The 24510-nt window shown below is 39.7% G+C and overlaps 4 protein-coding genes across 4 annotated transcripts; 2 read left to right on the forward strand and 2 right to left on the reverse strand.

The window, feature by feature from the left end:
- The first annotated feature begins 1239 nt into the window (after window positions 1-1239).
- dnajc14 (DnaJ (Hsp40) homolog, subfamily C, member 14) lies at window positions 1240-6731 on the forward strand. Its single transcript, XM_054616928.1, has 7 exons — window positions 1240-1331; window positions 2238-3669; window positions 3781-3887; window positions 4249-4368; window positions 4488-4648; window positions 5445-5547; window positions 6411-6731. Exons 2-7 carry the CDS (start codon window positions 2452-2454, stop codon window positions 6721-6723), a joined length of 2022 nt encoding a protein of 673 aa, XP_054472903.1. The 5' UTR covers window positions 1240-1331; window positions 2238-2451; the 3' UTR covers window positions 6724-6731.
- Window positions 6732-11054: 4323 nt separating this feature from the next.
- On the reverse strand, window positions 11055-14688 carry inpp1 (inositol polyphosphate-1-phosphatase). The gene is made up of 6 exons (XM_054616930.1): window positions 14521-14688; window positions 13555-13760; window positions 13417-13477; window positions 12518-12718; window positions 12238-12412; window positions 11055-11555 (listed from the first exon to the last, which is right to left on the reverse strand). Exons 2-6 carry the CDS (start codon window positions 13756-13758, stop codon window positions 11063-11065), a joined length of 1134 nt encoding a protein of 377 aa, XP_054472905.1. The 5' UTR covers window positions 13759-13760; window positions 14521-14688; the 3' UTR covers window positions 11055-11062.
- A 3294-nt stretch (window positions 14689-17982) lies between these two features.
- LOC129105538 (protein S100-B-like) lies at window positions 17983-18930 on the forward strand. The gene is made up of 2 exons (XM_054616612.1): window positions 17983-18225; window positions 18787-18930. The coding sequence occupies exons 1-2, from the start codon at window positions 18046-18048 to the stop codon at window positions 18928-18930; spliced, it is 324 nt and encodes a 107-aa protein (XP_054472587.1). The 5' UTR covers window positions 17983-18045.
- On the reverse strand, window positions 18278-23550 carry LOC129105536 (bile acid-CoA:amino acid N-acyltransferase-like). Its single transcript, XM_054616611.1, has 11 exons — window positions 23381-23550; window positions 22356-22565; window positions 21786-21885; window positions 21215-21405; window positions 20947-21122; window positions 20706-20822; window positions 20487-20572; window positions 20132-20225; window positions 19930-20010; window positions 19489-19624; window positions 18278-19333 (listed from the first exon to the last, which is right to left on the reverse strand). Exons 1-11 carry the CDS (start codon window positions 23433-23435, stop codon window positions 19233-19235), a joined length of 1347 nt encoding a protein of 448 aa, XP_054472586.1. The 5' UTR covers window positions 23436-23550; the 3' UTR covers window positions 18278-19232.
- Between the last annotated feature and the right edge of the window lie 960 nt (window positions 23551-24510).

Below are 24510 nucleotides of genomic sequence, written 5' to 3' on the forward strand. Positions count from 1 at the left end.
TTATTTTTATTTTATTGTATAATATGTGTATTTATTATCTGTTTCTGTGTAGTTGAGCTGCTGCAACACTTGAATTTCCCCCATGGGGATCAATAAAGGAATATAATAATAATAATAATTCATATATGTGCTACATGATATTCTCATGGGTCGACAACCCAGGACTTTTTACTCTTCTGTTTAATATTATGCTATTTGCCTAAGATGTCACACCACACACGGAGAGTGACTGCATATATATTTATTCTTCACTTGCAATCTGAGGGTTTAGCAGGTTTCCAGTTTTAAAAAAGCAGTAAAAGACTCATGCCATGTGTTTATTGAATACTTGGTCTTCTATTAAGACATAAGGAGGTTTATAGATTACATAGTATTGTATTTATGTCTGCTTGCAAAATTAGTTTCATGATATAGTTTGCAGTACAATGTATGGCTGAGTGGGAAGTCAGATACACGAACTGGAGATATTACCATAATCTTTGACTTTAAAGAAGATGCATTGAGTTGAGCATGTATGTGTACACTCGAACAATTCCCAATTAATCCTATAATTGAAAGGGGAACTGGAGAGAAACTAAAACTAAAAATGTTTGTTAAAAGCCTCACTGTAGAGTTTTAGACCAGTTGGTGTCAATATGGAGAAGATTTGCTGAGGCAGGTAAACAAGGCAGTCAAGGCATGATGTCGTAATAAATTGATGCCTTTTCCCCAATTATTGGGTTAAAGGAAGGGTTTGAAAACTCCTTGGTAAAAAACAGGACTGAGCAAGTGATTTCCCAACAATTTGTAACGGTCCTAACCATAAACTTTGGGGGCCTTATCATGTGAAAACAAGCAAAGGCCTCCACTTTTGTCTTAAATTAAATTCTGATATATTTTGTAGAACTAAGAGTTCCCTTAATTGGACATGATAAGGGACCTTGACCAAACCAAATGGACAGGCTTGTCCAAATGTCTTTTGTAATGTTGTGTATAAAGCTTCCTGAGACTTATAAAAGGGTGAGGGGTGTTTTTAACTGTATATCTTATTTAACATAATGGGTAGAGTGAATACTAGATGTGTCATGGAGAATCTTTCTTTTTTTAGATGTCAAGGCTGCTTGTTAATTACCAGCTATACCAACAGACCAATGGGTGGCGGTAGAGGGTATCCGAGCTGTTTGCTACCATTTCAAAACCACGAAGAAGAAGCTGCGGGAGGAGGAGGAAGAAGAAGAAGAAGAAACTGGAAGAAAGTAGGGAAAGGAGCAGGCGAAGAAGAAGTGGCTAAAAAAAACAACACGGGCACTTGGCTGTCTGTTAACAAACAAGGTTACACACTTATCTGAGAGGTATATATGACATCTAGTTTGTTTGAACGTTAAATAGAAGTGATTTTCTTTCTTCCTGGTGTCGTCCGGTGTCCAAAACAAGCCTTAGCCTCTCGTCTGAGCCCACAGGAAGAGGACATTAGCTCGTCCAGCTACTGTTGTGAGCTAATGATGATGTCTAAGAGCTAAACACGGGAACAGTCTGCAGCTGTGCTTTCGTTTTATCCTCGTTTGGGACCTTATTTAGTCGAGATAAGTCAGGTTATTGAGTCAGAGTCGAGCTAACTTTAGCCCTACACCGCCTGTCCGTCGCTGCTCCTCCATGCTAACTCCCTGTCTGTCTGCTAACATTAGCCGCCTTGGACACATACCTGGGAATGCCATCAGGGTTACATTAAGTTCAATGTTGTCACTTTGTAATGTCTGTTTTTCTCTCTTTTCATCGCCTCTGAAATGTCAAAACGTTTGTTCATGTTGCTCGTGTTCCTCTTTAGTGGCTGAATTAACAAACCACTAATCATCTGAATGTGATCTCAAGTTGGAGTGTCTTTATTTACATTGCCTCTGAAAAGGTCATGCAGCAACATCACATGTTTATTAAGTTAATCATTAATCAAAGACACGACTCATTCGTTCTTAGTTTGTTATGTAACCAGGAAAAGCTTCATTAAAGCCCTGTAGTAGTTGTGACAAAACATTTAACTCTGAATTATCACATCATCGTAGTACTGGTAGCAGAAGGTGTAAGGTAAAACTACCAACTATTACTTTTCATGATCGATTTCACAATTGTTTAGTGTATTTGATGTCAGAACACAGTGAAAGTACTTTGGACTTTATGACGACTGATAAAAACATATCTAGCCTCATTTTATTTAGCCAATTCACAATGTGGGTGTAAACTGAACTCTACGTGTTGCTTTTCAGATAACGGCCTGATGCATGATGTGAGGTGTGAAAAATACCTTTTGACACCTGGATGCGGCTGCTGATATGGTTGACCTGAGATTGACGCTCAGGAGCCCCCAGTCTCACTTTCTTATGAGAGCCTGGGGAAAATTTTTACCACAGATTATGGATCTAGATCCTCTTCCATGAGATTCCGATTTCACAGCGCTGCAATAAAACAGCTGTAAGGAAAATGGAAAGAGAAGCAGCTGAGAAGGAGATGGATGACGTTACAGACGCTGACGAGGAGATCCCTGATGGTGATTCCACCTCAGTAGCTGAGTCTAATCAGTGGGAGGCCAAACCGACTGATGATGAATGGGAGCAGGAAGATAAAGAAGATCTCAAATCTCAGGACACCCCAAATCCAGCCACTCAACGAGACTCCGGAATTGGTGAAGCAGAGTATTGTGGATCTACTGAGGCCAAAGAGGATACTGAGGAGGTTTTAGATGGGTTTGATCATAGCGACACTGCAGATCATGAGAACTTGCATGTTATAAATCAAGAAGAGGATGAAGCTGCGAAGGAGAAGCACATGAACGGGGAGTCTGGTTGGAGGAACGTTGGGCCTGGACGGAGATGCAAATTGAGGAGCAGTGGATCAGTTTCAGAGCAGGGTGGTCAAAGTGCTTTTTCTTCCATTCAAAAAGGCAATGTAACGTCCAGTGGTGGTCGACACAAGCAGACCCGCAGACGTAACCACCACCACCATCAGCAGAACCGAGGACGCAGGCGGACAGGCAACCAGCTCGTCTTAGCTTTCAAGGAGATGCTCTCAGAGTCTCTGAGCTTCTGGTGCATCTCCTGCGTCCACATGATGATCGAGATTATTGTCACAATAACTCATAATTGTGGAGTTGGTGTGGAGACTGGAGGGATGAAACTATACAACCTTGGGCAGCAGCTCCTTGTAAAGATCACAGATGTGGGAGGACTGAAGGCAGACGCTAGTCGGATACTGAAATGGACTAAATGCACAGGAACAGACATGGTGGATAAAATTGTTCGGTTAGTAAAGTGGGTAAAGACAGCTGCCTTATCCTGTCTGAGACTTTTCTGTGCTTTGGTTATTCTCGGCTTCCAGTGGGCAAAAAGTGCGTTGGTTCGTCTTGGTGGCGAGAGGGCAAAACGCTATTGGACAGCTTTTCAGGAGTCAAGGTTTTGGAAGAGGGTGGTGTCCCTGCTGGAGAGAGTCCGAAGCAGGTTCAGGAGGCATGGCCGTGTTCCACCGTCCAGCCCTGACTCACCCGGCAGAGCAGGGAGAAGCCAGCCAGGCCAGGAGCTGGAGAGACTGCTGGCCTTGGCTGAGGTACCAGAAGAAGAGCTCGACCCCTTTACGGTGCTCGGTGTGGAGGTGCATGCCACTGAGGCTGAACTGAAGAAGGCCTACAGACAGCTGGCTGTCCAGGTGTGTGTGAAATATACAATTATTGGATGCCTGAATTAATGACTAACGAATGTATCAGAGGCTTTTTCTTCTTTACTCATACAGATTTTTCCTCTGTTCTTTCTACTTCAGGTCCATCCAGACAAGAATAAACACCCACGAGCTGGAGAGGCGTTCAAAGTTCTGAGGGCTGCCTGGGATATCGTCAGTAACCCAGAGACACGACGAGAGTATGAGTTGTGAGTACACAGAAAAAGTAGGACAAAATTAAGAGCAAAAAAAAACTAAAAACAAATAACCTCAAAAACATTTATTTAGTAGCAGTAGTTTTTCAAATCTGTTTTTCCAGTTACATTGATACCTTAGTAATTTGTTTTTCTGCAGTTGTAAAGTTGTATTATCAGTTTGGTAATAATAAATAAATATTCTTACTTCTTATTTTAAAGTAAGTGCAGTGGAATCTGACCCTGCATTATGTGACCAAATTCAAGTTTCCTACAATTTAGACACATGTTAAATAGTTATAATTTTTTAGAGAGTGAGTTTGATGCTTAAGGCCTGTGAGGTTTATGACACAAACTTTTTTCCGTCCCCACACAGGAAGCGTATGGCAGCAACCGAGCTCTCAAAGTCCATGAATGAGTTTCTTACTAAGCTGCAGGATGACCTGAAGGAAGCCATGAACACCATGATGTGTACCAAGTGTGAAGGCAAACACAAGTATGTGGCTCATCAACTGAATTAGTGTCAAGTATTTCCTCAGACTGAAGTTAAACATTCTGTATTACACACAACTGAATCATGTCTTATGAAGTAAACTTTCCTTTGGTTTTTTTCAGGCGGTTCGAGATGGATCGTGAACCTGCAGAAGCCCGGTTCTGTGCTGAGTGCAACTGTTGCCATAGTGCTGAGGAGGGGGACCTCTGGGCCGAGTCCAGCATGTTGGGCCTACGTATCACATACTTTGCCTGTATGGATGGCAAAGTGTATGATATTACAGGTGAGCGTGAAGATTTATCTGCTCCCCTCATCAGTAATTTAACTGTTATACAAACTGCAGTTTGCATGAGCTCATATATTATCAGCAACCATCCCATTAAGTGCTTGTATTTGCAGGTTATGAATACTTCAACCACAAGATGACCTTGTGTTACTTTGAATTCTTAAAGAATGTATCGCATGCCTCCACAGAAAATAAAATGAAGAGAAAAGTCTTGATGAATTGAAGTAAATGGGGGGCCGTGCTTAACAAGAGCAAAACTATGCTATACTAAACATCTGGTTACAAACTCTCAAACAACTTGTGCTGTATAATAAGACTCATTTATGCAGTTGTATACTTATTACTTCAGAAACACATGCATCTTTGCTTAAACCTACTATTTAAAACACACTTAAAACACTCACGCTTATACAGGTGCTCTATTTGTACGTGCAAGTCTGGACGAGTCCAAAGTGTAGTAATAGTATTAAGCATTTAATGTAAATGCATTTGTGCATACGACTTGATAAATGAGACTTGGATTATACTGCACGAGTTGTGTGAGGGTTTGAAAGCATCCTTTGTTTACTTCAATTAATAAAGACTTTCTTTCCTTATTTTGATTCCTCGTTCACTTCAGAGGCATTTGAGAAAAAAAAAGTTAAAGGTTACACAGGCTGAGTATACATTGATATACAAATGATCATCTTGTGGGTGAAATATACCTGTAAAGCTTCAGAGCATGGTTTCAGAGTATTTCCTAGATGCACCTTTTCCGGTTAGTCATGTGACCTGTTGTGATGTCATGTTTCAGAGTGGGCAGGTTGCCAGCGAATAGGCATTTCTCCTGACACCCACCGAGTGCCGTACCACATCTCTTTTGGTTCCAAAAACAACAGCAACTCCACACGACACAGGTACGTCCCTTCTGTTGTAGCTCCATGGTGCTAAAGCATTTACAATTTTGTTCCTCCTCTTCCTTGTTCAGCCCTATGTTTTGCCTCATAAACTAATTTGGCGGTTGGTTTTAGGGAATTTTACGTATCTTTAACATCTGCCATAGATTTCATTTTTGAAAAAATTAAGCAAATACCATCAACAGATAAGATAAGATAAGATAAAAGAACAGATTAAAGAGTCCTCCTTTTAGACACACGGTGCTATGAAAAATATTGCAGTATGTGATATCTCATTTTCTGAAACCCTGAAACACTGACCAATGAGAGCAGTCTGGGCTTTTTGGGAGCGGACTTTAATGGCGCTTAAAAGGAGCTTTTTTTAGACAGGATTAATATAGGTATGTTCATTCACACAGACAGTATGAGAAAAATAATGTGTTCTTTGAACATTAAAGAATTTAAACACGTTCTAGTAGAAACCCAAAATATAGTTATGGACCTGAAAATAAGCATGATGTGCTTCCTTTAAAGACTGTAATTATTATAACTTAATTTTGATCCTTTTTTATCTCTTTTTTTGTTTGTCCACTGTGATCAATGCATTTTTTTTACCAGAATTAATTGTGTGAAGGAGGGGCTTTCCCTTGTATCGAGCATTGTTGTGATAGTGATGTTAACAAAAAAGAAACCTATACTGTTTTTATTGTACTTTATGTTCAAATAGAATATTGTGTCTCCCCTAATGCTTTTACATTTATCCATAATTTACTCTGCTCATATGCTGTTGCCATATGACCATCTCTGAAATTAGAAAAAGACCATCATTTCACTTGAGGCTCCAGCACAAAAGATCTCTGTACTTTAAACCTTCCTTTCCTCAGGACGCCCTCAGAGCCCGCCACAGGTCCGACCAACCCCGCAGATCTGCAAGACTTCTTCAACCGCATCTTCAAGGGAGGACCTCCTAATGACATGGCTGCCAATGGGGGCTTCTTCCCCTCAGGTCCACCCCATCAACCCCCACCTGGAGCTGGAGCTGGAGCTGGAGCTGGAGCGCCTCCCTTCTCCCCTCCCCCGAGCCAGACAGGTTTCTTCATGCCGGGGGGTCAACGGCCAGAGTCCAGCGAGACGTGGGCTGAAAGTGGCAAACCCCCCAGAAGGAGGAAGAAGGTCCGCAAACCCTTCCAGAGGTGAAGTCTGTTGACCTCCAGTGTATCAGAAATAGTAACACAGACACACAATAAATAATGGCCATGTTTGTCTCTCGCCTGCCTGTTGGCATGCCATGATCTGAACGTGAGATAATTTGTAAGGCTGTGGTCAGATCAGCCGGAGGAGCGTGAGAGAGACTGGATCATGAAGAGGAGCCTGTTGGCTGAACAAGTATTGAAGGAGGGTTGAAGAGGTGGAGGTGATGGTGATGGTGCTTTACCTCTCTTGTCACCTCATTTCTTTTGTTTTTTGTTGGTCTTTATGATGACAGTAGCCTTGGCATTGAAATCCTTATCGGGATGCTGTAATGAACCGTTTTCCTTTCATAAGTTCCTGCCAAATCCTGCAATGCATGATTTATTCACCTGCATTTTAATACTTCGGTTTTCTCACTTTTGTTGTAATTTTTTTGTACATGGTTTGATTACGACGTTGGTTCCAGACAGCATGACACCTGAGGAGAGAGTTATGGATCACTTTAGTCAATATGAAGAAGTTAATGATCTGAGCAGCTTCCCACCATGTTCCAAGAATTAATGGAAACCTGTTAAACTAAACTCATCTGAACTAAATTTACAGTGAAGTGCAGAAAAAAGTGTTTTATAGAGAGTTTTCTGCTTTTACAATAAAATCAGAGGATATGGGGTGAATCTCTGGTAATGTGTCCACAGACAGCAGGATTTCAGTATACAGATTTAAATGAAAGTGACATGCAGTCAACCTCCAGCTTTAGGGATACACAGCTAGCATTTGTGCAATTTTTTCCTAGTTCTTCCTTATTTCTATAAACAAGCAAATTGTCTCCTAAACTGACATGATGCAAAATTAAAATTCTCCTGATTATTTAAGTAAAACTTGTGATCTCTAGGAGTTAAGTTTCAGTGTCCAGGTATCACTGAATATTACACAAATCTGTTCAAAGTTACTACTAAATGAAGATTTGGCCATTTGTGCAGAATTAGTTATATTAAAACTCTTGCTGATATTTTTGTGGCAATTACCAGAGAATCACTGAAAATGATAAGTGTTTTTTGTTTTTGAGCTAAACTGATTCCAAAATGCTAAATCTGCCTGCTGTTTATTGTTTCTACAGCCCAAGTTCAAATATGAAAGCAGGAATGAGTTCCGTTGTGTTTCTGAACACCAGCTGAGAAGACCTCAACTTTAAAAGTGACACCTTGACATTTTGTAATGTTGATATTTCTCCATGCCAGGGAATCATTGGTGTTTTGTAGACCACATATAATGAATCTACACTTCCCCCCGTTGATTCAGTGTTACAACACGGTGAAACGTCAGACATTGTGATCATTTAGAAATACTAAAGCAAGCCTGACCTGTATGTACATTTACAGCTCAGGTCAAATATATATATTTTTCCCATCAGCATTACTTTAATTTGTTCATTACTGACTTTCACAGTGAGCCTTGAATAACATGACATTTAAAAGCATCATGCAATTTGCAACATATGCAATATGTTAATGTTTATTTGAGTAGTTCTTTATGCTGCTACTGAAAAATAAACTTTTCAGTCAATATTTTTATCAGCTTGTTAAGTGCCATCTGATGCCGGCGATGATGTTGCTTAAGTTTAAGCCATGACTCCTACATCAGTGATCACACAGCTCAGGACTGTAAAAACATCAACCATAGAAAAATAAACATTCATAAATATTAGTGCTACTCCTGAGTGTGTCGCACTCAGATATGTTTCTAGGTTATTACGTTTAAATTATTAATTTTTTATCTTGTTTCAGACTGACAGCTTAAAAATACATAAATAAATAATCTTTTGAATAAACTCTTAAGGTTTTTGCAGTAAGGTGTCTTCTTCTGGTTAATACTTCCACCTGGTTGTGGTTCAGCTTTCAAAATGTCAAGGTCACAGGTTTACAGAATATCTCATCTAAAGCTAAACAACTGGTTTCCTTGCGTTACGGTATGTAACAACATGAAACCATCAGAAAAATAATAATTGGTTGTATTTTGGGTTTTGTTTCTTGATATGGTTCTTGCATAGAAATAGCAATTTAATTTTCATCAGAGGTTAAGTTAAGAAAACTGAGCTGTAATTGTTTACACCTGATATGTGAAGATTGTGAGGGTGTAGTTAAATGGCAACTGTGTGTGATAAGGCATTTGATAAAAGCTATTTTTTATATTGACAGTTGATTATGAAAAGTACCATGTTCAATGTTTTTTTGTTTTTGTGTTAATTTGCACACCCACCCCTGTATTAACATCAGAGGGATTTTGAACAGTCATCAGTGATTTAGCTTAACCAGACTCCTCCAGATGCAGCTGAGTAGGAGGTGTAGCTCTCTAAGCTAACAGCTCATTTGCAAGTTAAGATATTTTTTGGTAGAATTTGAATGTTAAATGAGACACATTTTAGAAAAACAACATTTAATTTACACTCTGAAGGGCCTAGCTCTCGGATTTTTTTTTCTTTTTCTGGCATTGTGATGCATAATTTGGGTTTTCTTCTGATAGTTTAAAAAGCTAAGTCTTTGTCGCAAGTGTTGTTTGAGCTCATTGAAGCAGGTCATAAAGTTTGCCATGTTGCTTTTTTTCTTTCATGTTTGCATTTAACCAGTTTCCCAGACTGGATTGAGTTGCTGTCAATGAAAATTGCCATTTTAAATGAAACAAACACAAAAATAAATGTAGTTTTTTAATTGATTAGGGTTAAGTTGGATTGTTACCGCGTGATAATCAGAAAGTAATCAACAAAAATAACTTAAACACTAATTTAGGTCTTGAATATCTAAGTTCTTGTCCGTCACTTCAGGAAAAAGAGGTGGACGGGAAGGAAAGATCATTATAAATCATCAAAAATCTAACTCAGTCCTCGTCTGGGAAACTGTATTCACAGCTGAAACCACGTTGAGCAGAGTGCGTTGTTTTCCACACCTTGACTTGAAAATGTACAGTGATGTATATTAAAGGTAGCAGGTCGAGGTCAATGTGAGAGCCAACACTTCAGATTTTTTTTTCCTTCTTTTCTTTCCAAGTTTTTAAACAGAATATGCAGAAGTATTGCAAAAAATATCTGACAATCATCAGGGTTTTCTTTTTCTTGTAGGGAATTATGAGGCGAGTTCCCTGGCTGGCAAACAGTTTTAAAATATCACTGTTGGGTTTCTTTCCCCCGCTTACTCTGGTTTTCAAAATAAAGAGGATTTCCTATACGCACATTGTTGTTCTGTTTTATGCTCAGAAGGCTTATACATAAATTATTTCTCAGTTATTTAACAATGCACATCAAAGCTATACCATTTAAACATACACATTGACAATGGACGTAAGATTACATGTCATCATTACAAACATCATGGTAATAATCTGTGTCAGTTCTTTAGAGGAGCTTGTCAGCTTGCATAGGTCCCATCATTCATTATTACATTTTACTGTAAACCCACACTGTGTCACTGTTTTACCTCTTATGGCTTTTCTATTTTCCGACCTAATTAACTGATGGTGCTTTGGCCATGGAAAGAGAGGGCAGGACAGGTCTACCCCTCTGCTCCTTAAAAGGAGTTGTTCCAGAGAGGTGCAGATTACTGAGTCACTCACTTGACTATTAGATAGGACAGAAAAATTTCACTTTTCATAACTGCAACTTAAACTACTTAAAATCTAAAAGAAACCCTTCAGGTAAGTCTTTCCTCTGGCAGTGAAGTGTTCCTCAGCCGTCCAGCAGTGAGCACTGTTCCTTCTTTTAACTAACAATATTTCTTTCTGTGTCACAAAGCTATACTTAATAAGTGCTCATCAGGTCTGAGCTAAACAAAAATCACAAATAATGCCAACATATTGGATTGTCGCAGCTCATAGAAGTCACCAGTGAAGTTGACTGAGAAATATTTTTCTGACGTAGATCAGTGGTTGTAAAATGTTTTCTTTCAAATTTCACACTTTGACCACCACTCCCTGACGCATTGATAGTTAGAATTTTCATCAGCTGGTAACATTAACAGCACCTTGAGAGCAAGACAGGCTTCTTTATATTTAAATTATGTTTTTCTTTTCTTCCCTTTAAAAAAAATACATTTCTTGTATTTACCTTTGCTCTCCGAACAAATCTTTCTAACCTGAATCTTATCAGACAGGATTTGAAAACATTATTTTGCCCAGACCGGATGTTCTTGTAATATATACACTTGCAAATATATATGGTTAAAAATAAGACATGTATTTATATTTAAAATATTTCAACCTGTACCCACTCCTTTCTGTACTAATATAGAATGAATATAATCATATACGCAGCAATAACTGCTTCAGCTTGTGCTGATAACATCCACTGCTCTTTGGCCTACAGCTTGTCTTTCAGCGGTCCGATGATGCTGCGGAGCTGAGAACTGTCCCGATAAGCCACCAGGCCGCCGTGGTTAGCCCAGCGCTCCGCTCCTTTACGCTCAGTGTTAGGCTGATGATAGGTTAGTTCTATCTGGGGATCCTGCACTCCAGAGCTGGACTGTAGACACTTATTCAGGTCCACCACCCCCCCTCCGAGGGCTCGGAGCAGAGCGTGAGGAGCGCAGGAGTCCCACTTGAAGGTGCTCCCCTCTGAGAGGACGTAAACGTCAGCCAGTCCCTGAATGACGCACAGGATCTTATAGCCGGCTCCAGAGGCAAACATCAGCTTGTCAGGGCCGCACAGAGAGGTCAGGGCGTCCTTCACCACCGGCTTCTCACTGGAGCTCAGCACCACGGACAGCCCTGCTCCTGGTCCATCTTTAGGCCGGGACACTGAGCAGACATTGATGCTGCCACAGGACACCCCCCAAAAATGCTTCCCCTTCCATCTGTGAACGCAAATAATAAGTAGGTTGAAAATATTTCACTTTACCTTTCTAAATACTTGCCTGTCTGTCAATTGGTGTCGAGTAGGTAGTGTACAGTGTTTTGTTTTTTTAGCTTTTTCGCAACAGCTGCCTGCTGCACCCGTAATAACGCTGGACAGCTAAACAATGAGCTGTAACTCCCTGTAAAGCTCCTTAAAGCTGAGTGGAGCTAACATAGTCATTTGATACATAGTTATTGTAAAAATATCAATTATAGCTGCTTTAAGGCGAAAGCCAATTTTATAACATCTTGGTTACATCGTTGTTCACAAGGTTCAGGAAAACGGCCCTTACGTTTTTAGTTCTGACCGATCGTTTGATTTCATAAACATTATATAAATATGAATAAATATTCAGCAAGATGCAGCTGCAGAATATTTGCCAGAGATCAAAAACACTATGTGTATTGAAAATATCTGTATATCAGTGGCCACTTTTCAATACAACTATTCTGCCATAAATTGTACTTTTATGATGCCTATATTGTTTTTAAGTTTAAGTTTTTGAACACGCTGTCATAGGTGTTAATAACATTATACATTCGAGCATTGAGGTCATATTAAGTGCTGATGTTCTACTGGACTTCTACAACACCATCACCAACTAGAAGAACACACATTGTAGATTTTTAATTTAAACCTACCTTCCACCTGCTGGGTCTTTGTAGTTGAATGGCTGGTTGATGACTCCCATGACGGGCTCGCCTGTGCTCCGGAGATAAACCCCGATTAGGACCAAAGCACAGTGAAGCCCTGAAGGAAACAGTCGGCCCTCCTCCAGCACCTCCTCTCTGCCCTCTATGTACTGGCTGGTGGCATCTTAATAGAAAACAAGAGACAGGCAGTTCTCACCGAGGCTCAACTCTCTGCAGTGTTTCCTGGATTGATTCAGTGCATCAAACTTAAAAACAGCGAGCCTCTCACCTATGGGGTCGATCCAGATGCCGAGCTCAGAGGGGCTTAAGGGCACCGCCAAACCGTCTGTGTCGGCGGCGATGGTCGCTGGATCTTGGTGGATGGCTCGAGCCAGCAGAGACGCCGCTGTGTGGTCACCGCCCAGCACCGTGGCCAGCAACGCCGCGGTCTCCTCCTCTGTGCTGCACACTGTTACCGTCACACACTCTCCTGGTGACACAGAGTCGGCGTGGCTTCATTTAATGACTAATTATTCATTATTAAAAGTACTTTAAATATTTAAACTTTAATACTTTGAGTGACACATGGATGTGTTATCAATTTGTTCTGATCATTGAGACTAAATATGCTTCAATGACTGTGAGGTTCAAGTGCAGATAACTAAATCAAGAGTTTATTTAGTCTTTCTAGTATTTAGTCTACCCATATAAAGCTCGAGTGAATAACAGTATACAGCACTTCTCAATCTTACATTATATTTGAACAGATAAAAACTTCTATATTCCTGCAGCCCACAACTATCACCAGGTGCGGAGTATCAACTAGTCGTTTGCCGCCCTAATATAAATCAATTTAAGAAGGAAGTTATAACTAGATTTTTAGATTGCACTTCAGAAGAGTAGGTAATAATGCAGGATCTGTCTTAGTTGATACAGTACTTTCATGGTCCAAATTTGCAATCAATCAAAGACCAAAGTTCAACAGACATGTAGGAAAGATGGGACTATGAGGACCACTGTGGGACCGGATATGGAATCAGTTAACACCTTGAATAAACATTTATAAACCGTTTGGACAGATTAGATTTGGACAGACTAAAGTCTTCTTTGACCTTGAACTTATTTACATCCAAAGTCAACAACAGAACATGAACATGTAGTGTGTAAAGAACAATATCAAGTTATTACCAAGCCCATTTTCAAATTTGTTGGACTCCTCTCCATGAATGAAGCCAGCCATCTCAGGGAACTGACCAAAGAAAAGACAGCAGATGATTACAATCCAACTCCAGTTTATTCAGACAGTCCAAACTTGACTTCTCCTACCTGAGCGCCAACATCATGCCGGATCATCTCCTGGATCACCACGTCCGCAAGCGTCTTGAAGTCCTGGACGAACTTCTTGTTCTTGTCATCTCCGGTCTTCTCCTGAACCAGGAGCTGAAACAGGGGAGCCTCCTGCCTGCAGACCCGAGCCACGTTCGCTGCTTTCTCAGCCACCCGGAGCAGCAGCCTCAGCAGATCAGCCATGCCTGAACGAAGAGAAGAGAAGAGAAGAGAAGAGAAGAGAAGAGAAGAGAAGAGAAGAGAAGAGAAGAGAGGGTTTAGTCAACGTAGAGACGGAAACTGTGTGTGTTTGAGAGAGAAAAAGATATGAGGCAGGTCACACTTGCACATACCGAGCTAATTATAGCCTCAAAATGAGAACAGGGCAGTTCTGGAGAAAAACAAAAAGATTACTGTGTGAGGGAGGAAAGTGGCTTCAGTGAACCATCACAGTATCTCTGCTGAAGTCAAATGCAGCTCATAACCCTCTCCAAAAACACTCCAGTAATCCCAATTTCCAAATAATTAATCAGAGAGCATGAAAATCTTACTATGTAGAAAAACTGTATCATTTCATAGTGAAATAATGGGATTCAAAATACCATAAATCACAAGAGGGTGTGTAGAAAGTGACTCACCTGGTGTAGAAAGTGACTCACCTGGTGCAACCTACACACTGCTGAGTGCTATTATCAACGTTAACCGAGGATGGAAAAAGGCCTCAATTTACACTAAATAATGTAAATATTGTTGCATCCAACTTTACTCCAGTCCACTAACTATTGTACCGTTACTGATCTTGACATCCCAGCTAAGCTTTTCTAGGGTTTATCTTAGCATTGATGTTAGATAATGTAGCAAAGGAGTTCAAAATGGACCAAAAAAAAGCACTCTTTAAGACCAGTGCTGCATTCTGCATTCAAGTGCAAATGCCAGTTGTAACATCACCTAAACCAGGTTACACACCTGAACGCTTCTTGTCCTCTCGTCCGTCCCTCTCGGTAGCTGTGTTATTTCAGTCCGACCTGCAGTCAAAGGACGTAGTTTCAGTAGAACAACAATTAACACTGACGTCTGCTGCTTTGGTTTCTTTACGTCAGTGCTCGGCAGGAAGGGCGGCGGAATGAGCTCTTTAAACAAGGTGCGGACACCAGGAAGTGCACCAGTGCTGCGTTCAAGTGCACCAGTGCTGCGTTCAAGTGCACCAGTGCTGCGTTCAAATGCACCAGTGCTGCATTCAAGTGCACCAGTGCTGCATTCAAGTGCACCAGTGCTGCATTCAAGTGCACCAGTGCTGCATTCAAGTGCACCAGTGCTGCATTCAAGTGCACCAGTGCTGCATTCAAGTGCATGCTGCAAAGTGCACCAGTGCTGCATTCAAATGCACCAGTGCTGCGTTCAAGTGCACCAGTGCACCAGTGCTGCATTCAAATGCACCAGTGCTGCATTCAAGTGCACCAGTGCTGCATTCAAAGTGCACCAGTGCTGCATTCAAGTGCTGCATGCACCAGTGCTGCATTCAAAGTGCATTCAAGTGCACCAGTGCTGCATTCAAATGCACCAGTGCACCAGTGCTGCATTCAAGTGCATTCACCAGTGCACCAGTGCTGCATTCAAGTGCACCAGTGCTGCATTCAAGTGCACCAGTGCTGCATTCAAATGCACCAGTGCTGCATTCAAGTGCACCAGTGCTGCATTCAAATGCACCAGTGCTGCATTCAAGTGCACCAGTGCTGCATTCAAGTGTGCTGCATTCAAATGCACCAGTGCTGCATTCAAGTGCACCAGTGCTGCATTCAAAAATGCACAAGTGCAGTGCTGCATTCAAGTGCACCAGTGCTGCATTCAAGTGCACCAGTGCTGCATTCAAGTGCACCAGTGCTGCATTCAAATGCACCAGTGCTGCATTCAAATGCACCAGTGCTGCATTCAAGTGCACCAGTGCTCAAGTGCACCAGTGCTGCACCAGTGCTCAAGTGCACCAGTGCTGCAAATGCACCAGTGCTCAAGTGCACCAGTGCTGCATTCAAGCATGCTGCAAAGTGCACCAGTGCTGCATTCAAGTGCATTCAAATGCACCAGTGCTGCATTCAAGTGCACCAGTGCTGCATTCAAGTGCACCAGTGCTGCATTCAAGTGTGCTGCATTCAAGTGCACCAGTGCTGCATTCAAGTGCACCAGTGCTGCATTCAAGTGCACCAGTGCATTCCACCAGTGCTGCATTCAAGTGCACCAGTGCTGCATTCAAATGCACCAGTGCTGCATTCAAATGCACCAGTGCTGCATTCAAATGCGAATGACCAGTGCTGCAAATTCACCAGTGCTGCATTCAAGTGCACCAGTGCTGCATTCAAATGCACCAGTGCTGCATTCAAATGCACCAGTGCTCGGATTCAAGTGCACCAGTGTGCTGCATTCAAGTGCACCAGTGCTGCATTCAAATGCACCAGTGCTGCATTTGCAGTGCTTTCAAATTCAAATGCACCAGTGCTGCATTCAAGTGCACCAGTGCTGCATTCAAGTGCACCAGTGCTGCATTCAAATGCACCAGTGCTGCATTCAAATGCACCAGTGCTGCATTCAAATGCGAATGAGAAATTCAAGCTTCCGAGGTCGGAAATAGGGGGATTTCAGGTTAAATTAGTGGGGAAGTTTTTAAGATAAGATAAGATAATCCTTTATTAGTCCCGCAGCGGGGGAATTTACAGGCTTACAACAGCGAGAGTAAAGTGCACACAAGAGACATAGTAGAAGAAGACAAGCTAAAAAATAAAAAATGAAAAATAAAAATAAAATAAAACAAGTATTATAAATAAGCAATAAAAAAAAAAAAAAACAGTAAAAAAACAACAATAACTGAAATATTATATTTACAGACAGAGAAAAAAAACAAAACTATTTTTAACTTTTTTAACTATTATTGCACAGTGTAATGTGTAAAATAATAACAAATCTATCTACAATAAGACGTTATATTGACATATAATCCAGAGTTGTTGCTTCTGTTGTAGCTTTTGTTGGTAAAATGGGTCACTGATTTTAACATTACAACGTAGGATTGAGGGCAAACAATGCTAAAATATGTATGCGTTTGCTTCTTTAATCTAGATTGCATCCATACAGTCATTGTATTCAGTATTCAAGTATGCTGCTGCTGAACGCAGTGAGTCAGAAGTCAACACACGGTAGTTAGATGGAGATGGATAGGGAACTGATTTAATTAATTGAATTAAAAGATGGAATATTACTGATTAAGAAAATGAACCCGGAAAATATGTTCAGAATTTAACTTAATAATAATAATTCTTTGGACAGTGGCTTTAATTCACTTGCACTCTGACAGCTCCTGTTATTGTCTTTTCATCCATGGATATGTTATTCTTGCCTCTGCTTCATAGAAGTTGCTCTTCTTTTTGTGTAATATCAGATTGCCAAAGTTCCCAGAAACTACAAGGGCAGTGATTTATTGTCGGGAAACATATTTCAAGAATTTCCTAACCATATTCACTACAAATTAATTATGTTTACTAATAAAGCCCAAGTAATCTTATCTAAAGATTATAAGAGAGTAGAAAGGGAAAATCAAGCACATTTTGTGCGCTGTATATTTGGGCAGAAATAATAATAATTCAAGAGCATCCAGCTCTCCAGGAATATTACTGAGGTATTTTCTTTATATGCACTCTGATGTAAAGTATGTAATGAAGTTATTAACAAATAAAATTGGGGAAAATATATATTTGTAACTTCAATTTGGGTGTGCATATGTAAGGTTAGTGAGGGAACTTTAAGTTTGCACACAGTTTTCTTCTTTTTACATGACATCTTCAAATATAGGCATTATTCTGATCATTAGTGCAACATCATTTTAATGTATTATTGAACCTTATTTGTGCCAAAAGAAGTGTTGATGTGTGATGAAAATGAATGAGGTTGTTTTTTTTTTATAACAAACTGTACACTTCATATGCTGGACATTATCTGGAAGAGCACAAGTGGCGGATGCAAAATTGAAAACAGGAAAATGCTCCTATTATGCAGTTCATATACTCGATCACACACGCACGCGCGCACACACACACACACACACAAGGCTAATTGGAGAAACTTCCATTAAATAGATTATTTTAAGAGCAAATGTTTTTGGTCAAAGCTCTGACCACTGATATCCATTAGTCGTCCATTACGTAGTGCACAAGAGTTAAGAAGCCTTTGTGTGGTTGATCAATCCAGTTCAGTGTCGACAGTAAACTGGGCGAGGCTGCAGACACACTGCTGGATAAGCCATCAGTTTGACTTACAGTAGGATCCTTACAGGACGGAGGAGTTTCTTCAGATGGAGGTAAGACACTTAATGGTTAGGTAAATAGTTTTATTTTTGTCCATTTAAAATATTTAAAATGATATAAACATAGTATGATAAATGCCTTGTATTACAATATATTTATTGTTTGATCTCTATCACAACATACTCATGTGAGATTAAAATGTATGCTTTTGTATTGTGATTTAAATTGTTTGTCGCAGGCCTCAAAGAAGAATATGTCAGACCTGGAGAGTGGCATGATCGCCATAATCAAAGTTTTCCACAAATACTCCCGCCACAAGTGCAATCTGAAGAAAATAGAGCTTAAAGATCTTATCAACAATGAGATGAGTAATTTCATCATGGTGAGTTATGGGGGAAAAAAGTGTAAAAAAAAAAGAATGGCATGTTTATAGCAGCACTTTGCAGTATAATGTTTGTAAAAACAACTTAAAGATAACCGACTCTTAACAAGCGTGTCAATTTTTTGTCTACTTTCAGTGTGTAACAGTTAACACGTGTGTTGTTTTAAATTAGATGTTGGCTTTTAATGGAATGTACTTGAGTATTCCCTTTCTCTGCTACTTTCTACTTCTACTCTAGTTATTCAGCAGATCATAGTACAAATTATAAATCAACTAATAAGTTATGATGTATTATTTTAGATAAGCCTAAGATAATTGCTGAGCTAAAAGCTAACATAATATGAACATATGTTACCGTTTTGAATGTTGCCAGGGGATCATCAAACAAAATTTCTTTATCACAACCTTCAGATCAAACATGTTTAATTAATTTGTTTTCTGGTGTGTAATGAGCATTTCAACCTCATGCTGTCACTCACGTTGCTACAGACTTTTAGTTTTCAAAAATGATTTAAATAGCCTGCAATTGTTTCCCTGTCATCCAATTTTCCTGCTGAACAGAAAATCCAGGAGAATGAGACTCTGGATGAGCTCTTTGTGGACCTCGATCAGAACGGAGACCTGGAGATTGACTTCAAAGAGTTCATCAACCTCATCGCCATGGTTACCTCGGCATGCCACGAATTGTTCGTCCCAAACATTTAAAACATAATTAGTTAGCATGTATACTCATTAACCATTAAACATTTGAGGAGCACAGAAAAAAGTGTCTGAATTTTTTTAAAGGTGTCTGAGAAGATTTTGACAACTGTGATGACGATTCTTTGTTACATGTTTGGTATTATTAAAGTGTGTTGCATTAATTCAATTGTATGAATGATGACAACACACCAAGTACCATTGGTTGACTAGAAGGGCACTCGGTGTCACTGCACCTGAAATCAGACAATACATCAGTCATGACTAGTCAGAAGCCTGTATTTTCTATCTCAAGATGTACCACACAGTCACCGTCTCAGATGACTTTCTAAAAAATCCAGAATCTTCTTCCAGGCATCTTCCTGGGCAGCAGCGTGGGGGGCTGGATGACCTCCCCACAGAGTGAACACTGCAGGAGAAACAAAGCAGCATTATGGTGTATTATACTGAATAGTTACATTTTCTATATTTCATTGACCGGTCTAAGATGAAAAGTATGATGATAAAGAGTATAAAATTGTATTTGGCTGAAGGAAAAGAATGCAGCTCTGGGACAAGGCTCACGTCTTTTTGGTTTGAAGCTCCACAGGGACACTCTTGAATTTGGTGTGTAAGGTGGTTCAATCAGGTGACCGGCACCGGGGTACGACAAACGGGTGAATAGGTGGGATTTACTTGCAGACCTCAAGGTTTCCTCGATCTGGTTACAAATAAAACAGCGAGCAATAACGTTACGGTGAGCCTATAAACGAGAACATTAAAGTAAATATCACAGCTAATACATTTAAGATTTAGTTTGATTAAGAGTTAAAGTTAATGTGTTTTTTAATGAGTGTGAGATCAAGATTATTCAAATGTTTGATTTAACAAATATCACATATCACAAAACAATATCCAATATGGTTTGCACTGACTGTTTATCAAGGAGTACTTAATAAATGTTTTCCAACTTCAATAATTTTAATAACAGTAGAAAGAAACAGTAAAATTAGATGGACAGTCTACCAGGTTTGCATTCTCCATACTTGAAGAACTCAGGTCATCTTCACCCACTATGTACATTAACGGACAGGTGAGGTTCTCTATCTGTAAAAAACACAAGATGTCACAATATATCAATATGCATATTGATTTTATATTTTGTAAGCCTCAGTGTGCACAGTGTAAATGTGTGTTGTGGAGGATTCAGGAGTGTTTAAGTCTTCACCTTCACTTTGCTCTCAGGGGGAATGTTTGCAGGTAAGGAGATTTCTTTGAAACTCACACAGCCTTGATCATCATACACCCAATGTTTCTGGTCACTACCGGGACAAGTTAACAGAGAAAAGATCAATAATCGGTTATTAGGGAAACTGTTTAAAACAATTTCTGTGATACACATTTACTGCCTCTGAAGCTATTTCTTTAGATCTCAATCGATTAGACAACTAGATGAACAATTCCTTGCTTTATCTATAATACTTAACAAGTAGTTTAGTCTATAGTATCACACCTCATCCTAGACCCGATCCGATCGATAGACTCCTGCAACAATCCCAGTGATGTCTTGCATCCTATAGTACCTTTCAAAGTTTTCAGTCCTGCCATCTGCATCCGAGAGCTTGATGGTGCTTCCTACTGGACCATTGATACAAATCAAACAGGATGGCTGGAGGAGAAAACGTTAATTGTTGAAAGGCAATGTGAAGTCACCAGAAACAGGTGTGGTTTTACACAGAGCTATGTGTTGATCAAAGTGTAGATTATGAAATAAATGACAGAAAAAGGCCTCTCAAACATACTTCGACTCCAGCCTCAATGGCAATTTTAAGACTCAGGTAGACTCCAAAGGAGAGACCTACGATCCCGATTCTGTCGCCACAGACCTGACGATGATTTTGAAGTAGGTGGTATGCTGACTGTACAAACAAACAAATATATGTGATATTTCACAAGAATGACAAAATAATCAAAGTAAATGGGAGCTATCTTAAAATGAGACGTATATAATGCAGGAAGCAGGAAATGAAGCATCTTTCTTACTTTGAAATATGAATCACCAACATTGATACGGTTTTGAGGGAAAGGCAAGTCTTTGTGCCCGAAGTAGGCAAGAGACAAGCTAGCATAGCCCCTAGATGCAAAAAGGGCGGAGCGGTACTCCACCAGACCTCCACCCATTCCCCACAGGTCCAACAGGGCCGGAAACGGGCCTGGGCCTGCAGGAAATCAGTACAATAGGTGCTGTTCAGAGGACACACGACAGTCTTAAAAATAAATTGTGAGTGAATTCATCAGATCTTATGCTCACCAGGCGGTAAAAACAGAGTCCCCACAACTCCATCCTGGCGGATCTCTGTTCTCCGTACGCCTGGTGCCATGTACCAGTGCTCAGTAGTTATTGCAGCCAGCTCGGTGCTCTGTTTCTCACTGGGTGAGACGTGGCCCTCCAGTAGGGACATGAGCATTACGTATGGAGTCTCTACGTTGTTTTTCCTCAGCCTGAAACAAAGAGCATGATTCACTCAGGAACATCTAACAATTTAGCATTTAGCATTTATTGCCAAAATTACAAGCATTTGAGTTTGCCATTGGGGCCCTTTAACTTTAATGCTCAAGAACAAATCTGTGTAAACGTCACCTAAATTCTAACATGGGTGAAACCATTAATTGTTTGAGTTAGATTGTGGCCATTTATTATTGGAAGGTGTGTGGAAAAGATTACTTTAAAATAACCACTGTGCCCTGCCTGAACAAGCACGAACCCCCGTTATTTACAGGTCTCATGTAGAGTTGTTGGGCTTTGCTACAATTGTAAAAGACAACACAAAGTTGGGTTTGATGCCACAAACATTTTTTGTGAGCTTGTTTCCATCACCTGCCTCAGACCTTCTCTTGAACCAGGAGCCGGCTGCAGTCCCCAGAACAGTCCCATCGGCTCACAGCCCAAATATGAACCGCCAACTGAATGATCCCTGGTCACTGTTGAAGAGACAGAGAAAAAGAGAGAGGGGGGGGAGATCACCAATGGCCTGCATTGAAGTCTAAATGGCTTAAATGATCTAGTTTCTAAACGTTGCATCCATGAATACACAAATTAAATGTTAACTTGTTACTTTCATCAACCACTTTTTACAGTTGATTGAGTTGAAACTTTATTCCGCGTGATTGCTCTTTTGTTCTTTAAGTGTTTCAAATCTTATTTTAGTTTTGAGAAACTGATTAAGTTTTGTTAACTACCCGTAAAAAAACTAAAAAGAAATAGCAGGGTCATAGTAACAAAAGTTTAAATCTTACATTCATAATGCTGTTTTTTAAGATTTATTTGAACCCTTTCTTCACACTTATTGTGTTTTCTTTCAGATATTGTGTTGACAAGTTAATACATTGCATTTGTAGAAATTACATTATTACATATAATCCAACAGGGAATATTCTGTACTGTGACTCACAGTTGATAGTGCCATCTACATTTGTATTATAATGGGCGAATGCCTCCCACAGGTCACCATCATCACTGTGCATTTGTGCACACACTGTGACGGGACACTGAGGGGGCAGGAAATGTCCTTTAATGCTGATCGGTTCATCTATGAGGGCACGAACAGGAGTGGCTGTCAACAGGGGGGCTGTCCTTAAGCTGCTCTTCCACCGAACTCCGCCTAAAGGTAGAAGAAAGATATACTTGATGTAAATAAACAATAAAAAATCATTAGAAATATTCCAAATGCTCTAAAGGCCAAGTATTTGAATGTGTGTAAAGTATCAGAGGGCGGATTAAGATCTGACATACCTTGATGTGTAGAAATTTGAACATTTATGCATTTGCAAGACGATTTTATCCACAAACACACCCTTAACCCTTGTCTTCCTTAAGCTGATTTAGGAATGTGGACAGGAGGACCTTGGAATCAAATAACTAACCCTATGATTAATCAGTGCCCTCCTACTGCACTGTTAGTTTCTGCATCAAAATACACTTAACTACTGCCAAGGAGGAGACATGTGTGCCATGTTGTTTTCCCTGATTCAAGTGCATTAATTCATGAGACAATAGCAAAAATGTTTAAGAAAACATTTCAATATCTTGAAATGTGTGCAAATATTATTTTAATAAAGGACAACTGCACACCTGAAAAGGTTTTTTTTCCAGCTTTATAAACATTTAGAAAGAGAAATGGTGCAGAAAGATGACTCCTTGGTGGAGCCGGTAGGAGTTAATTTACCTACATGCCTTTTAGTCGCAGTAGTAATCTTAAAATGTACTATACTCATGATTTCTAGAAAATGTTTTGAAATTATTTAAACACTTTAAAAGGTCTCAGATAGTCACATAAATCACAATCAGACCTTTATGCAGAAGACCTGCAGTATTATAGTAGCACATTTACTCTCAGTCAAAGTAGATTTCACAGCTTATTTCACAACCAAGTTCTCCAATAATCTCTAAAAACACAATAAAGACCAATATTCTTACCCACAGCCCGATGCAAACATGCTAGGTTCTTGTGTACACTGGTGCATAGTATCATTTTCGCTTCTATGAGTTGTCGTACTATTCTTACACCCACATGAACTCTGACCAATATCACCTTTCTGTCTTCCCTTTAATAAGAAACTAGTACGGGTCACTCAACCAACCCATGAAACACTTCCGTGTCAGGTCTATTTAACGAAACATGATTTTTCCAGCCCAGTCGACGGTGGAGCAAAGTTAAATATTAAACCTGAAAACTGATCCAAGGGTTAGCTGTATACTCTGCTGCAAAGGCATGTTAAACTCTGATGACCTTTGTCCAGAATAACCAGCTGTATTGCGTTAGAAAACAGATGCTGCTTTATGGCTGACTCAGTCCTGGAACATGTGGATCTTTTCCGTTTATACCTGACACATTATATTCAGCTTTAACCCACCTATGACTGTGCCAAAGCAATCTTTAATTAAGTAATAGTAGCAACACTGCAATATAAATATATTCTGTAACAAGTATGTCCTGCATTCAAAATAAGTTCAAAGTGACAAAACGTTATTAAACAATAAAAAGTAAACGGATTGTTACAAAGTTTCATAGTGTTTTACTCTATCATTATATAACGTAACCTTCTGACAGTATTTAAATACATCTGTAAAAAGATATAATATTTTACATACAGATCAAGTCTTTACGTTAAAAGTAAGTAACCGTCAAAGTGTTTTCTTCCTTCTAGTATAGAAGAAGGATAAGGAGGCATTCAATAAAAGTAATCTTTCTAAGGTACAAGTACCGCAAAACAGTATTTTTTTCACAATACTTAAGCTCAGCAATTTTTCATTACTCATTTTACAATAGTTGTTTCAAAGATTTCTCTATCTATATCCCAATTTTCCCTTTGAACAAAAGTTAGGATCAAAGTTAATTAGCTTAACTATAGGCTATTACATCCAGTAAGACTGCAACTTATGATTTATTAAAAGTAGACCGGAAATGATAAGGAATTATACACGTTTTTAAAAAGCTGTCATTAGTACAAAACCAAGTACAAGGAGTTATCATATCATATTTTATCCCAACCACTTTATCAATAGTTGCTTTCTTATGCAACTCACATCAAATGTTAATAAACTAA

This window comes from Anoplopoma fimbria, chromosome 17 (assembly GCF_027596085.1).
Source record: "Anoplopoma fimbria isolate UVic2021 breed Golden Eagle Sablefish chromosome 17, Afim_UVic_2022, whole genome shotgun sequence".
In the NCBI taxonomy this organism is placed as follows: domain Eukaryota; kingdom Metazoa; phylum Chordata; class Actinopteri; order Perciformes; family Anoplopomatidae; genus Anoplopoma; species Anoplopoma fimbria.